Raw genomic sequence first — 16,018 nt, forward strand, 5'->3', positions numbered from 1 at the left:
AAAACATATTTCATTAAAGGATTACTGGAAATCGTCCAGCACAATTGAGATACATTGCTGCCCTGATGGCAGATAAACATGCACTAAAATTATAGATCTGCAATTTAACAAATACATAAGATCTGAGAAATTAAGGACAGATCTAAAAAGTACCATAAATTTGAAAAACATTTCATCATAGAATAAGTCGCTGCAGCTCTCTTTGTGCATGCTGTAATCGTCAGATCTGCTAATCAACAGTTGTAAGGTCCAATAAAGATGGTGAGATCTACCGAGATTGATCCAAATCTGAAATATTCCCTCAGATCTGCTATCCAACTGGTTCAAGCTCAATACTGAAAGTGAAATCTGATGAGAAGACTGAAGAAATTGTAGATCTAACATATAGATCTAAAAAAACTCCAAGATCTGAAAAAATAAAGAACAAAACTAAATAAAACTCTCACTAAGATAGTTTAGGAGAGACTAAAACTCTCAATAGGACACCCTAGGAGAGAAGAAAACTCTCATTAGAATAACCTAGGAGAGACTTTATTGAATGGAAGGAAGAGCAAAGGGTTGATTGTATAATTTGTACTGCCAACAATGTGAAAGGTTATGGCTTCCAAAATAAAGGGTTCTCATTTCATGATAGAACTGTACATGTTATAATGACAATCCAAAATAGAATTTCTCGCTGTTCTAACTTGTAATTTGAATTGTTATGGAAAAAAAATATATGATTTGACCGTTGAAAACCATTGGAAGAAAAAATAGTAAATAATTCTTTGAAAAGTCCTGAACCAAGGAGGAGAATGTTTGTGTAACTTCCTGGGTAGCTTCCCAGTTCCCACCATCAGCCAGAGAATTACATCCCATGCTTCAGGAATGGGACTGAAAATCTAATATAGTAGTTTTACAAATAAAATATTGGGGGCACTGCCTATAAATATGGCTGCAGCTTCCCATAATTCAGACACCACAACCAAATCATACATTAAGAACTTCCTTATCCAACTACGTACTTTTGATTATTTTCTCTCTGTCAACTGATAATCTTCAACCCAAGATACTGTCCAATTAGTTGATATCTTCCTGGATATTAACAATATGACTTCATTGCATATGCTTACCCTGATGATACTGGCCATCACTTTTTATTCATTGCCTATCTCTTCGCATGATTTGCATGGACAAACCATTTTAGAGACTTACATTATCCATGTTGAGTTGCCTGATGACATTGATCAAATTTCCACTGCAGATTTCAGGTCAAATGAATATCTTGAAACTTGGTACAACTCTTTTCTACCAACAACAGCTACTGCAAGCTCAAATGAAGCAAGTCCTCGCATTGTTTATTCTTATCGCAATGTTTTCAAAGGATTTGCTGCCAAACTATCAGCTGAGGACGTAAAAGAGATGGAAAAGAAGCCTGGTTTTGTACTAGCACGAAAACAGAAGATGCTGTCTCTGAGTACCACCCATACTCCTAACTTCTTGGGGCTGAATTTGCAACAGAACTCGGGGTTTTGGAGGCAATCAAACTACGGCAGAGAAATCATCATTGGAGTGGTGGACACTGGGATTGTCCCGGACCACCCTTCGTTCGATGATGAAGGAATGCCTCCACCACCTGCTAAATGGAAGGGGAGGTGCGACTTCAATTCATCAGTTTGCAACAACAAACTGATAGGAGCCAGATATTTCCACGATGGGAATGGTTCGCCATTGGATGAGATTGGCCATGGTACTCACACAGCAAGCACAGCTGCTGGAAACTACGTCAGAGGTGCAAATGTATTAGGCAATGCCAATGGAACTGCAGTTGGTATTGCCCCTCTTGCTCACTTGGCCATGTATAAAGTATGTACACCAGATGGATGTTCAGAGAGTGATATAATAGCTGCTATGGATGCTGCTATCGAAGATGGGGTTGATATCCTTTCCATTTCTCTTGTAGGAGGGGAAGATCAGTTTTATGCAAATAGTGTATTGATAGGGTGTTAATTGTTGGTATTTTAATTATTAATTTTCCCTTCTATCCCTGACAAATATTGTGTTAATTGCTGATATTTACTCATATTTGGTATCGGGACTTAATTTCAGGAATGAAGCAGAAAACTACCAAAAAGGAGGGACTTTATGGAGAATATGGAGACTTCTAAGGGCTTCAATCCTTAGGCCTTGGATTGGTGGGGACCACAAAGCTATAAGTCATTTGGGCTCTTAAAAGAAAGCAACGTAGAGAGACTTGGAAGAAGGAGTAATTTTGGAGACTTTGTCCACATGTGTGGGGACCACCGGAGATAGCTTTTAGTCATCTTACTTTTGGCTTTTTAAGGAGAGGACGTACAGAAGCAAGGGGGGACCTCTAGTTTAGCTTTTTTAGTTTAGTTCTAGTTTCCTTTCTCTGGACTGGCCTCTGACACACGCCAGGTGTTCGACAATATTCCCCAACGGGAAAAACATCTTTTATTCCTTGCTTTCTAGTAAAAACGCAATGCCTTTGCAATCCAGTACTTTTGGCTGCAATTCAACTATGAGGAGTGGCTAATTTCTTCATCTAGTCAGAGGTTAAATCGAAGCTTTGGTTCGACAAAACTGTGAGATCGAATTGATTTCCCTACGTTCTTCAATTTGCAAGTATTTATATATTTCCTGTTCACTTATGCATATGATTATTTCTTGCAATTAAATACTTGATCACTGTTTAATTGTGTGAGTAATTAACAGCCATCTAAGAGTGCTCAATCCGTAATTGTTGGGTAATTTTAGTGCATGTGGCAAGTGATATGATTCAATTGTAGTAGAAACTTTTGAGTCGTTGTTGCGGAAATATATGATATAGCCTAAATAAACCGAGCGAGTGTGTTTGTTGGTTATAATTGGTGGCCAGTCTAATAATTAATGCTGTCAATAGGTTAAATCCTAAGAGCGTGTTTAGGACTGCTTAATTGGCTAGGGCAATAACTACAGAGCTTGTTGTGGTTATCGAATCAGTAAGGTTAGGCAGGTTGTCAGAGCTTGTTGACAACCATAACCAGTTTATTTGTAAATGAAAGATTTTATCTCTGCATCTGTGATCAGTGATTCGAACCATAAGTGGAGATTATACCTTTGACTAGAGATTTTCCTTCCGTCAATTTACTTTATATTTTTAATTTGAGCAATTAAATTAGACAGTTCCATATCAACTTCCCCCATTTTTATTTAATGTTACATTCATTCAAAATAAATTCCCAAGTCCCTGTGGATTCGACCCTGCTCGCTGCTATATTCGAATTTTGTCTTTCACGTAATTAATACACTTTGGTATATCGGATCAAGCAAACTCTGGCACCAGGGTGAAGCTAGTAACCCATTGCACAGCCTAAGTCCCTGCTCCAGTACCATAGTGGACTTAATTCGTGACTTAAGAGTAGGAATTTTATTTTTGCTGGTTTGACACCCAACAAATTTTGGCGCCGTTGCCGGGGACTTGGTGTCAAAATAAATTTATTTTCTTTGAATTATATTTTCTTTGTTTATTTTTTATTTTTATTTTTATTGTTACTGGTTTATGCCTAGATCTTCTCGTACAGGTGAACTGCAATATAATCCTGAGATAGAGAAGACTGCTCGTGCATTGAGAAAAGCAACAAGAGAACGAGCAGAGGCATCCTCCTCATCTACTGGACATAATTCAGTAGTAGATTTTGTGGATTCATTTAGTGAGACGGAAGAGATAAATAGCGCCATGGCTAATGAACGGACATTGAGAGAATTGGCTGCACCAGATTTAAATCAACAGCCCCTATGCATTACTTATCCTACATTAGAGGTTGCATTTGAGTTAAAATCTGGACTAATCCATTTACTTCCTTCTTTTCATGGCTTACCAGGTGAAGATCCCCACAAGCATCTCAAAGAATTCCATGTGGTTTGCTCGACAATGAAACCTCAGGGAGTCACAGAGGAGCAAATTAAATTAAGAGCCTTTCCATTTTCCTTAGCCGATAAAGCTAAGGATTGGCTCTATTATCTGCCCTCTGGGTCAATATCCACATGGACAGACATGAAGAAGCATTTTCTAGAAAAATTCTTTCCTGCATCCCGAGCTGCAAGCATTAGGAAAGACATCTGTGGAATTCGACAATTCAATGGAGAGACTCTACATGAATATTGGGAAAGATTCAAGCAACTATGTGCTAGTTGTCCTCATCATCAAATTCCTGACCAACTCCTCATCCAGTATTTTTATGAGGGTCTGTCCCAAACTGACAGAAGAATTATTGATGCTGCCAGTGGGGGCTCCTTAGTGAATAAAACACCCACGGAGGCAAGAAATTTGATATCGAGTATGGCTGCAAATGCTCAACAATTTGGAGACAGGCAGGATAACACGACTCGTAGAGTCAATGAGGTAAGTAATTCTACAATAGAGCAAAGATTAGATTGTCTAACTTCTTTGGTTGAAAAGTTAGCTATAGGACAAATGCAGCAATTGAAAACATGTGGAATCTGCTATGGTTCGAGTCATCCAACAGATATGTGCCCCACACTCCAAGATGATTCGACTGAGCAGGCTAATGCAGTTGGATTTCCAGGACCACCTCAGAGACGGTATGATCCCTATGCAAACACCTATAATCCAGGATGGAGGGATCATCCTAATTTTAATTATGCAGTAAGGCCACCAGGATTTTCACATCAGTCACAATATCAACCTAGACCTCAACTTTCACAGCAACAACCTGCTCCTAAATCAGGTATGTCACTTGAGGATATTGTGAAATCTTTGGCTACTAACACTCAACAATTTCAACAGGAGACGAAAACTAGCATTCATAATTTGGAGAATCAAATGAGCCAGTTAGCTTCCACAGTCAATAGATTGGAATCCCAATTATCTGGAAAGCTACCTTCGCAGACAATTGTCAACCCCAAGCAAAATGCTAGTGCCATCACATTAAGAAGTGGCAAAGAGTTGCCTGAGCCGAGCAAGAAAATTTCTGAACAAGCAATCGAGGAAGAGCTCGAAAAAGAGGGGAATGTGTCTCAACCTAGAGCCTTGGAACAACCAGATTTTGGAGAAAAATCAACACAAGTGGTTACACCTCCGCCTCCATTTCCTAGTCGACTGGCAAAGTCCAAAAAGCAAGAGCACGAACAGGAGATTTTGGACACTTTTCGAAAAGTTGAGGTAAATATCCCTCTTTTAGATGCAATTAAGCAAATTCCTAGATATGCTAAATTTTTGAAGGAATTATGCACTGGTAAGAAAAAGTTGAAAGGAAACGAGAAAGTGCATATGGGAGAAAATGTTTCGGCAGTTTTGCAGAAAAAATTGCCTCCTAAATGCAAGGACCCAGGTATGTTTACTGTCCCTTGCAAAATAGGTAATATTAAAATTGAAAAAGCTATGTTGGATTTGGGTGCTTCGATAAATGTTATGCCTCGTTCTATTTATAATTTGATGAACATTAGGCCTTTAAAAGAGACGGGCGTAATAATTCAACTGGCTGATCGATCAAATGCCTATCCTGATGGAGTTTTGGAGGATATTTTAGTGCAAATTGATAATTTGATTTTTCCTGCAGATTTTTATGTGCTTGATATGGAGGATGATAATTCTAATTCATCTCCAATACTGTTAGGGAGACCATTTTTGAAAACTGCTAGAACAAAAATTGATGTTTTCACTGGCACATTGACTATGGAATTTGATGGTGATGTTATTAAATTTAATATTTATGATGCCATGAAATATCCTGGTGAATCTCATTCAATTTTTGTTATAGATGTAATTGATTCTTTAGCGCAGCAAAATTTTGAATTTAATAATGACGATGCGTTGAAGGTTGCTATTTCTACTGGTCTCTGTCAGGAAAATTTGCAAAAGATAAAAGGGAAGTTTGTTTTTCCTTTTGAATTGCAGGAAGTTATTTTTGAATTGAATTCTCTTTGTCCAGAATTTTCCAATGTGTCTTACTTGGAATTACCTCTGTCTCATTCACAGCTTTTGCCATCTATTGTGCAAGCCCCGAAGGTGGAATTAAAGCAGTTACCGGATAATTTAAAGTATGCATTCTTGGGAGATGGAGATACACTCCCAGTAATAATTTCCAGTAAATTGACTGCTTTAGAGGAAGAAAAACTAATTCGGGTGTTGAAGGACCACAAGGAGGCAATAGGATGGACAGTGGCTGACATAAAAGGATTAAGTCCAGCCACTTGCATGCATCGCATCTTGTTAGAAGATGGTGCTAAGCCTTCGAGAGAGGCTCAACGGAGATTGAACCCACCAATGATGGAGGTAGTGAAGAAAGAAGTTTTAAAACTTCTTGACACAGGTATAATCTATCCCATTTCGGATAGTAAGTGGGTAAGTCCTGTTCAAGTAGTTCCTAAAAAGACAGGAATTACTGTTATTGAAAATCCTAAAGGTGAGTTAGTGCCCACTCGAGTTCAAAATGGGTGGAGAGTTTGTACCGATTTTAGAAAATTAAATGCATTAACTCGTAAAGATCATTTTCCATTGCCTTTTATTGATCAGATGTTGGAAAGGTTGGCAGGAAAATCTCATTATTGCTGTCTTGATGGTTTTTCAGGTTTTCTACAAATTCCAGTGGCGCCTGAAGATCAAGAGAAAACCACATTTACTTGCCCTTTTGGTACATTTGCCTATAGACGAATGCCTTTTGGTCTTTGTAATGCGCCTGCTACATTCCAAAGGTGTATGGTTAGTATATTTTCTGATTATGTGGAGAATATCATAGAAGTGTTTATGGATGATTTTACTGTCTATGGTAATTCTTTTGATGAATGTTTAACTAACCTCACAAAAATTCTTAAAAGGTGCATTGAGACTAATCTTGTTTTAAATTATGAGAAATGCCATTTTATGGTGGACCAAGGCATAATTTTAGGCCATGTGGTATCTGCAAAAGGAATTGAGGTAGATAAGGCTAAGGTAGAAATTATCAAATGTTTACCTTACCCTGCAAGTGTGCGGGAAGTTCGCTCTTTTCTTGGCCATGCAGGTTTTTATAGGCGTTTCATCAAAGATTTTTCAAAGATATCCCATCCTCTATGCAAATTACTTCAAAAGGATGTGGTATTTCATTTTGATGATAATTGCAAGAGTGCATTTGACACGCTCAAGGGATCATTGACTTCAGCACCAGTGGTTCGACCACCAAACTGGAGTCTTCCTTTCGAGATAATGTGTGATGCCAGCAATTTTGCTGTTGGTGCAGTACTTGGCCAGAAGGAGGGCAGAGCTTCTTATGTCATTTATTATACCTCGAGGACCTTGGATGGTGCCCAGTGCAATTATTCGACTACGGAAAAGGAGCTTTTAGCTATTGTTTTTGCTTTAGAAAAATTCCGTTCTTATTTACTTGGCACTAAAGTCATTATTTATTCTGACCATGCAGCTTTGAAATATTTGCTCAACAAGAAAGAGGCCAAACCACGACTTATAAGGTGGATTCTCCTACTCCAAGAATTTAATTTGGAAATTAAAGACAAAAGGGGTGCCGAAAATATGGTTGCTGATCATCTCAGTCGTTTGATCAATAGTGAAGGACCTGCTCCCTTGAAGGATAATTTTCCAGATGAGCATCTTTTTGTAGTTCAAAAGACAACTCCCTGGTATGCTGATTTAGTGAATTATCTGGTTACTAGAACGCTACCTAATGATTTGTCTAGAGCTCAAAAGGAAAAAATTAAAAGTGATGTTAAATATTATGTGTGGGACGAACCATACTTGTGGAAATATTGTTCTGATCAAATTATTCGCAGGTGTGTGTCTACAGAAGAGGTTCCATCAATTTTATCTTTCTGTCACTCATATGCGTGTGGTGGACATTTTGGCCCTAAGCGAACTGCAAGAAAGGTTTTAGAGTGTGGTTTATTTTGGCCAACTTTGTTTAGTGATGCATACTTATTTTGTAAATCATGTGCAAATTGTCAAAAGACAGGTAATTTAAGCCATAGAGATCAAATGCCTCTTACTCCTATACTGGTTTGTGAAATTTTCGATATATGGGGTATAGATTTTATGGGTCCATTTCCTTCCTCTTTTGGTAATATGTATATATTACTTGCAGTTGATTATGTCTCAAAGTGGATAGAGGCTAAGGCAACTAGGACTGACAATGCTAAGGTTGTAGTTGATTTTATTAAATCTCATATTTTTGTCAGGTATGGCACGCCAAGAGCAATTATCAGTGACCGAGGGACACACTTCTGCAATCGAGTAATGGAAGCATTGTTGAAGAAATATGGCGTCACTCACCGGGTTTCTACGTCCTATCATCCGCAGACTAGTGGTCAAGCAGAAATCTCCAATAAAGAAATCAAGTCGATACTTGAAAAGACGGTGAATCCCAATAGAAAGGATTGGAGTTTGCGCTTAGATGATGCACTTTGGGCTTACCGTACAGCTTTTAAGACCCCCATAGGTATGTCTCCTTACCGATTAATTTTTGGCAAACCTTGTCATCTACCTGTGGAATTGGAACATAGGGCATATTGGGCAGTTAAAAATTATAATATGCGGATGGATGAATCTGGAGAACACAGGAAGTTGCAATTGCAAGAGTTGGAGGAAATCCGAAATGATGCATATGAGAGTTCTTGCATTTATAAGGAGAAGACAAAAGCATTTCATGATAAAGCAATTTCAAGGAAAATTTTTTGTATTGGTCAAAAAGTACTTCTTTTTCACTCTAGACTTAAACTTTTTCCTGGTAAATTGCGTTCTCGTTGGATTGGACCTTTTATTGTGACTAATGTGTTTCCTCATGGTGCAGTAGAAATTCAAAGTCTTCACACTGACAAGATTTTTAAGGTTAATGGTCATCGTCTCAAACCTTTTTATGAAGGATTTCAAGTTAATCATGTTGAGGAGGTGACCCTTGCAGTGCCTGAACTCTCTGATTGAAGCATTATTTTGTCTAGCCAAAGACTTTAAAGAAAGGCGCTTTTGGGAGGCAACCCAATTGTTCATTTTAATTGTTTGTTCAATTCCGTGTGGTAGTTTAGAGGTGTTCTCCTTGAATTCGACTAATTTTGGGTTTCAGTTTTCGTTTTTGCCGATTTATAGGTGCCCTTCAGTTTTGACGTGCCCGCGTGATGACGTGCAGGAAGCTCACAATGAGAATCGTCCGAAAGCCACAGTGAAACGCGACTAGAAAACGCGAGTTGAAGGCGCGTTTTCAATCGCGTTTTCACTCCTGCGAGATTTGTGCACAAAACGCGACTTATAAAACGCGAGTTGAAGGCGCGTTTTCAATCGCGTTTTCACTCCTGCGAGATTTGTGCACAAAACGCGACTTATAAAACGCGAGTTGAAGGCGCGTTTTCAATCGCGTTTTCATTCCTGCAAGATTTGTGAAGGAAACGCGACTTATAAAACGCGAGTTGAAGGCGCGTTTTCAATCGCGTTTTATGTGTCCCAACAAAGGCTTCAGAAACGCGATTTCAGCTCATTTCTTCCTCTCTTCTTAGTTTTCCAGGTTCAGACTTTGGAGGCTCGCATGGTCAACGTCGATGCCAATGTCGCCGGCATGGCACATGATTTGGCGCAGTCTCTGTTTCTTACAGGCTTTGCACCTCCGTTTCCACCTCGCCCTTCACTATGCCCCGATTTCAGGGAAGTGTGGTTGCTTTCCCTCTCACTTTTGCTTCACTTTTGCTTTTTATTTGTCACATTGAGGACAATGTAGGATTTAGGTGTGGGGGGAGCAGTTATGGTGCTAGTGTCTTTCATTCATTTTCTTTTTCTTCTTTTTAGTGATTAGCTCGTATGTGATGCCAAGTTTGATGTTGGATTGTTGCCTCTATTTCTGCTATTGCCAAGTTTTAATAATAAAAGGGTACCAAGTTAATGTGGTTGAATCCAAAAACATCTCTTTGGTGAATATCAATGATTGTTTTACTCTTATAATTTTTGGTTAACTTTCCTAGGCATAGGGAATGATTATTGGCATTTTCGTGTGAATTGGTCCGGTTATTAACTTTAGTTCTCCATGTTTGAAAATGAGGCTAGCTGATGCAAGTTTTCTTTTGGTTTTTGTGTTATATTGAGTTTTTGTGATTTTTAACTATGAATAAACTTGACTGTACTCCGCTATTAGTTACTACTGAGTAACCGGGGATCTGCACCTAAAAGTGTTGATTCTCGCGTCAAAAGGTAGTAACTTCTATGAGTACGTGGTCACGTGGCGATAGAAGCTGAGTAACCGGGCTCCTTCATCTGGCCAATGTTGGAGTTCGCGTCAAAAGGCTCAAATGGCTAGCGACTAAGTCTTTTGTTACTATTGAAAGAAAAAAAAAAGAGAGAAAAGTAGAAAAAATGTGAAAAAAAGTGAAGGTTGTGTTAGTGTGTAATAAAAGTCAGCTTGCCGAATTATGGATTTAATGTTGAGATTTTGGTTAATAGTTGGACCATTTGCTGATAACTGTTGTGTGTCATTCCTTTTTCTTAGATTAGTTAACCTGGAATTAGAGGCATTTGTGGTTTAGAAGCTAACCGGAGTGATGTTTCTTGGACTTGACCATTGATGCTTGAATATTATTTTTCTTGGTATCTTGGCAATTTGTTGGATAGAGCAATAGCCACTATCAAATATTGGTGTTTGTTTCTTGTTCTCATGCTTGAGGACAAGCATGGTTTAGGTGTGGGGGGAATTGATAGGGTGTTAATTGTTGGTATTTTAATTATTAATTTTCCCTTCTATCCCTGACAAATATTGTGTTAATTGCTGATATTTACTCATATTTGGTATCGGGACTTAATTTCAGGAATGAAGCAGAAAACTACCAAAAAGGAGGGACTTTATGGAGAATATGGAGACTTCTAAGGGCTTCAATCCTTAGGCCTTGGATTGGTGGGGACCACAAAGCTATAAGTCATTTGGGCTCTTAAAAGAAAGCAACGTAGAGAGACTTGGAAGAAGGAGTAATTTTGGAGACTTTGTCCACATGTGTGGGGACCACCGGAGATAGCTTTTAGTCATCTTACTTTTGGCTTTTTAAGGAGAGGACGTACAGAAGCAAGGGGGGACCTCTAGTTTAGCTTTTTTAGTTTAGTTCTAGTTTCCTTTCTCTGGACTGGCCTCTGACACACGCCAGGTGTTCGACAATATTCCCCAACGGGAAAAACATCTTTTATTCCTTGCTTTCTAGTAAAAACGCAATGCCTTTGCAATCCAGTACTTTTGGCTGCAATTCAACTATGAGGAGTGGCTAATTTCTTCATCTAGTCAGAGGTTAAATCGAAGCTTTGGTTCGACAAAACTGTGAGATCGAATTGATTTCCCTACGTTCTTCAATTTGCAAGTATTTATATATTTCCTGTTCACTTATGCATATGATTATTTCTTGCAATTAAATACTTGATCACTGTTTAATTGTGTGAGTAATTAACAGCCATCTAAGAGTGCTCAATCCGTAATTGTTGGGTAATTTTAGTGCATGTGGCAAGTGATATGATTCAATTGTAGTAGAAACTTTTGAGTCGTTGTTGCGGAAATATATGATATAGCCTAAATAAACCGAGCGAGTGTGTTTGTTGGTTATAATTGGTGGCCAGTCTAATAATTAATGCTGTCAATAGGTTAAATCCTAAGAGCGTGTTTAGGACTGCTTAATTGGCTAGGGCAATAACTACAGAGCTTGTTGTGGTTATCGAATCAGTAAGGTTAGGCAGGTTGTCAGAGCTTGTTGACAACCATAACCAGTTTATTTGTAAATGAAAGATTTTATCTCTGCATCTGTGATCAGTGATTCGAACCATAAGTGGAGATTATACCTTTGACTAGAGATTTTCCTTCCGTCAATTTACTTTATATTTTTAATTTGAGCAATTAAATTAGACAGTTCCATATCAACTTCCCCCATTTTTATTTAATGTTACATTCATTCAAAATAAATTCCCAAGTCCCTGTGGATTCGACCCTGCTCGCTGCTATATTCGAATTTTGTCTTTCACGTAATTAATACACTTTGGTATATCGGATCAAGCAAACTCTGGCACCAGGGTGAAGCTAGTAACCCATTGCACAGCCTAAGTCCCTGCTCCAGTACCATAGTGGACTTAATTCGTGACTTAAGAGTAGGAATTTTATTTTTGCTGGTTTGACACCCAACATGTATTGCTAGGAGCATACAGTGCAATGCAAAAAGGAATTTTTGTCAGTTGCTCAGCAGGAAATGATGGCCCATTTGAAAGTTCTTTATCCAATGAAGCCCCCTGGGTCATGACTGTTGGTGCAAGCACCATTGACAGAAACATAAGGGCAACTGCCGTGCTTGGTAACAAGCAGGAATTTCATGGCGAGTCACTATATCAACCCAAGGATTTTCCTCCCGCATTGCATCCTTTATTCTACCCTGCAGGCATGAACCAGAGTGATTTGGACTCACGATACTGCAACGCAGCATCACTGAACAAGACTGAAGTGGAGGGAAAGATGGTGGTTTGCCATGTTGGAGGTGATCTTACAGGAATTGAAAAGGGGCAAAACATCAAGGATCTTGATGGTGTTGGAATGATACTTATTAACCCAGAAGAGGATGGTTACACCACTTTCGCCGATGCTCATGTCCTTCCTGCTACCCTTTTAAGTTATGCTGATGGACTCAAGGTCATGGCCTACATAAACTCAACGAAATCACCTGTTGCAGCGATCTCTTTCAAAGGAACCGTCATTGGACACAATCATGCTCCAATGGTCGCTTCTTTTTCTTCTAGAGGTCCAAGCCGAGCAAGCCCGGGTATTCTGAAGCCTGATATAATTGGCCCTGGCGTAAACATTCTCGCCGGTTGGAATGAATCCATCGAAAACAACACGAAATCAAAACTGAACTTCAATGTGATCTCGGGCACTTCAATGTCTTGCCCTCATTTGAGTGGTGTTGCTGCACTTCTGAAAAGTGCTCATCCTAAATGGTCTCCAGCAGCCATTAAGTCTGCGATAATGACCACAGCTGATCTTGTGAATCTTGCGAAGAACCCCATTGAGGACGAAAGGCATCTTCCAGCAAGTATTTTTGCAGTTGGTTCAGGCCACGTTAATCCGTCTAGAGCAAACAACCCAGGGCTAATATATGACATTAAACCGACAGACTACGTGCCATATTTGTGCGGTTTGATGAATTACACAGACAAGGAGGTCGGTTTATTAACACAAAGCAAGGTGGACTGCGCAAAAGAATCAAGCATACCGGAAGCGCAGTTAAACTACCCTTCATTTTCAATCATTTTTGGATCACCTGTTCAGAGGTATACAAGAACAGTTACTAATGTAGGTGAGGCTAAATCTACGTACAACGTTAAGGTTGTTGCACCCAAAGGTGTTAAAGTGGCAGTGGTACCTCATACTCTCAATTTCTCGAAGGTAAATCAGAAGTTGATATATGAAGTTATCTTTACTCGATTGGAAGCGGCCGCTGAGGGGATTGTGTCTCAAGGGTCTCTTTACTGGCATTCTGCAAAGTACTCAGTCCGGAGCCCAATTATTGCAATTGTTAATGGGAATTAATAGGGATAACACCAAGTAATAATTGTATTACTTGCTTTTGATTTTTTTTCCTTTTTCTAGTATATTCTCATTGCTACGCATATGCTGTCCTTGTTGGTGAATTTTGCTGTTTAAGAATCAAAATATGTTGGTGACAATCTTATAGTGTTACACCAATCTCTTCAGATGTTTCCTCTGGTTGTATTACTTGTGCTTTTGCGGAATTACTCGAGTATCATCCAAACCAAAAGTAGTACAGAATCAGAATGTTGTTTTAATCTAAGGCAGATAGCTGAAGGAAGGGTAGATACCTCCAAGATCTGAACAGTTATAATTCCAACCCTTAAAGATTTAGTAAAAATTTTACAAAAAATCCTACGTGATAACCTTGATTTAATTTAAACAGAAGCTGGTCAAGCTAAGCTCCACCTGTGACTAGAACAGTAGAATTATGTGCACATTATAAATAATTAAAGAAAGGGGGGGGGGGGGGGGCTTGGGGTGTTAAAAATATTGAGATACTACCAAGAACCGTGTAAATAAAAGATCCTTCTATTCTAGGACCTCAAGCACAAAATATATGGGTTTAGGTTACTTTTTCTTCAAAAGTGCGTCTTTTTTTCCCTAGAAAATTTACAGTTTAGAGGTGTATATTACTTCAGAGTTTTATAGTAGATCCACCAAAAAAACATGTAACTAGTAATTTCATCTTAATGCAAATATTCCTTAGAATAATCTACTGATATAGATCTGTTTTGTACTGTGTTAGTAAGTTCGAATGCATTAACCAATTATTTAATGCTTCACCAATATACCATAAGTATATTATCTTAGATTATATATCCAGATTTTATGTTTGTTTTTTTTTGGCTTGAAACATTTACTATAACTATGTGGGATAACCTAGCACCCAATGAAAGAAGCCTACTGCAAAACTAGATCCATGAAAGACCAGTCGTTGCATTTTCAAGACTCAAGATAAAAACCTACTTAGGTACAAATGCATGTTTACAAAAATAAAATAAAATAAACTAAAATAATTCCTAAATCCATATTTTCGTATACAAGAAAGGACGAGGTAATAAAAACATTGGGCATTGGCATTGATATCTCTTCTAGTTCTTCTAGGTTTTTTGCCTCTAGTGAGCTATTCAGCCTGTGAAAGTAGTATGATATGTTTAAAATCCTTAGCTTATAAATAACTTTGACTTACCATTTTTGCAAATAGGGTCCAGTGTAGTCATATGAGTTGTTTGTAACTTGCCCTTATATAAGAAGATATGTATGTAGGAATTCATTTTAGCTGATTTTTTGTGTGTAAACATGATTTATACCTTGGTCGGGGTTTTTCTTGAGTCTTGAAATTGCAACTATTGGTTTTTCATGAATTTGGTTCTGCGGTGGACTTCCTTCATTGAGTGCTAGATCATCTCACATAGTTGTGGTAGATATTTCCAACCTTACAAAAAAAAAATAAAAAAATCGAGTAATATAATGTAAGATAATATAATAATGGTATACTAGTGACGCATTAAATAAATTGTTAATGAATTGGAACTTACATTTTATTTATAATTATTAGAGCTTGCCTACAAGTAACTTTATTTTTGATAGTATGATTTTACTTTGTATACAAAACTTAAAATATCTAGATGTTCATATAGTCTTATAATGTAAAAAAAAAAAACTTTACATTTAGAAAAAAAATTTAATACTTCAAAAACTTAATTATCTATTAGTATTTCCTTTTGCAATTGAGGAATGTTTTGGTACTGCAAGAAGTTATAACTTATAAGCAACATTTTGTTTGCTTATATCTTCTTCAACCTTGCTTACAATGATATGGATATTAATAAAGCCCTTGCTTATTGGATTGGCAGTAGCACTTGATGTGAGATATGTGTTGCAGCGTTTGGTATGAGATGTGAGATATGTGTCGTTTGGATTGGTGGCCGCATTGTTGCTTTTATTTCTTGTATTTCTGTGCCCTGTTGTAAATGTGAGGTGTTGTTGTGAAGCTTAGGATTAAAAGATTTTCACTAAATACAAATTAAAGTCTTACACGAGCATACAGATAATCATGATATCAAAGACATTAAAGTAAAACTAAAATAAAAGGGGAAAGTTGATAATGAAATAAGGGAAAATCGTCCAAAACATCCCTCACATTTTGTAAAATAACTTTTTTCGTCCCTCACTTTTAAAAGTGTAATTTTATATCCCTTACATATTCACATCGGACAAATTTAGTCCCTAACTAGGTTTCCGATCATTTTTTGATCGGAATCCATCATGTGCAAGACACGTGATCATTTTTGAAGGGTAAATTTGTCAAATTATATTTTACATAATCTGATTTATAGTCCTCCACATTTTATAAAATAAATTTTTTCGTCCCTCACATTTTATAAAATGATTTTTTTCATCCCTCACATTTCACAAAATGAATTTCTTCATCCCTCACATTTCAAAAAATGAATTTTTCATTTCTCACTAATTATGTGTGTGAATACATTTTTTAAAAC

At 37.7% G+C, this 16,018-nt stretch overlaps 1 protein-coding gene across 1 annotated transcript; it reads left to right on the top strand.

The window, feature by feature from the left end:
* Positions 1-1,089: 1,089 nt before the first annotated feature.
* LOC113783200 (subtilisin-like protease SBT1.2) lies at positions 1,090-13,514 on the top strand. The gene is made up of 2 exons (XM_027329274.1): positions 1,090-1,984; positions 12,136-13,514. Exons 1-2 carry the CDS (start codon positions 1,090-1,092, stop codon positions 13,512-13,514), a joined length of 2,274 nt encoding a protein of 757 aa, XP_027185075.1.
* The last annotated feature ends 2,504 nt before the right edge of the window (positions 13,515-16,018 follow it).

Source organism: Coffea eugenioides, chromosome 9, assembly GCF_003713205.1.
Source record: "Coffea eugenioides isolate CCC68of chromosome 9, Ceug_1.0, whole genome shotgun sequence".
NCBI classification, from domain to species: Eukaryota; Viridiplantae; Streptophyta; class Magnoliopsida; order Gentianales; family Rubiaceae; genus Coffea; species Coffea eugenioides.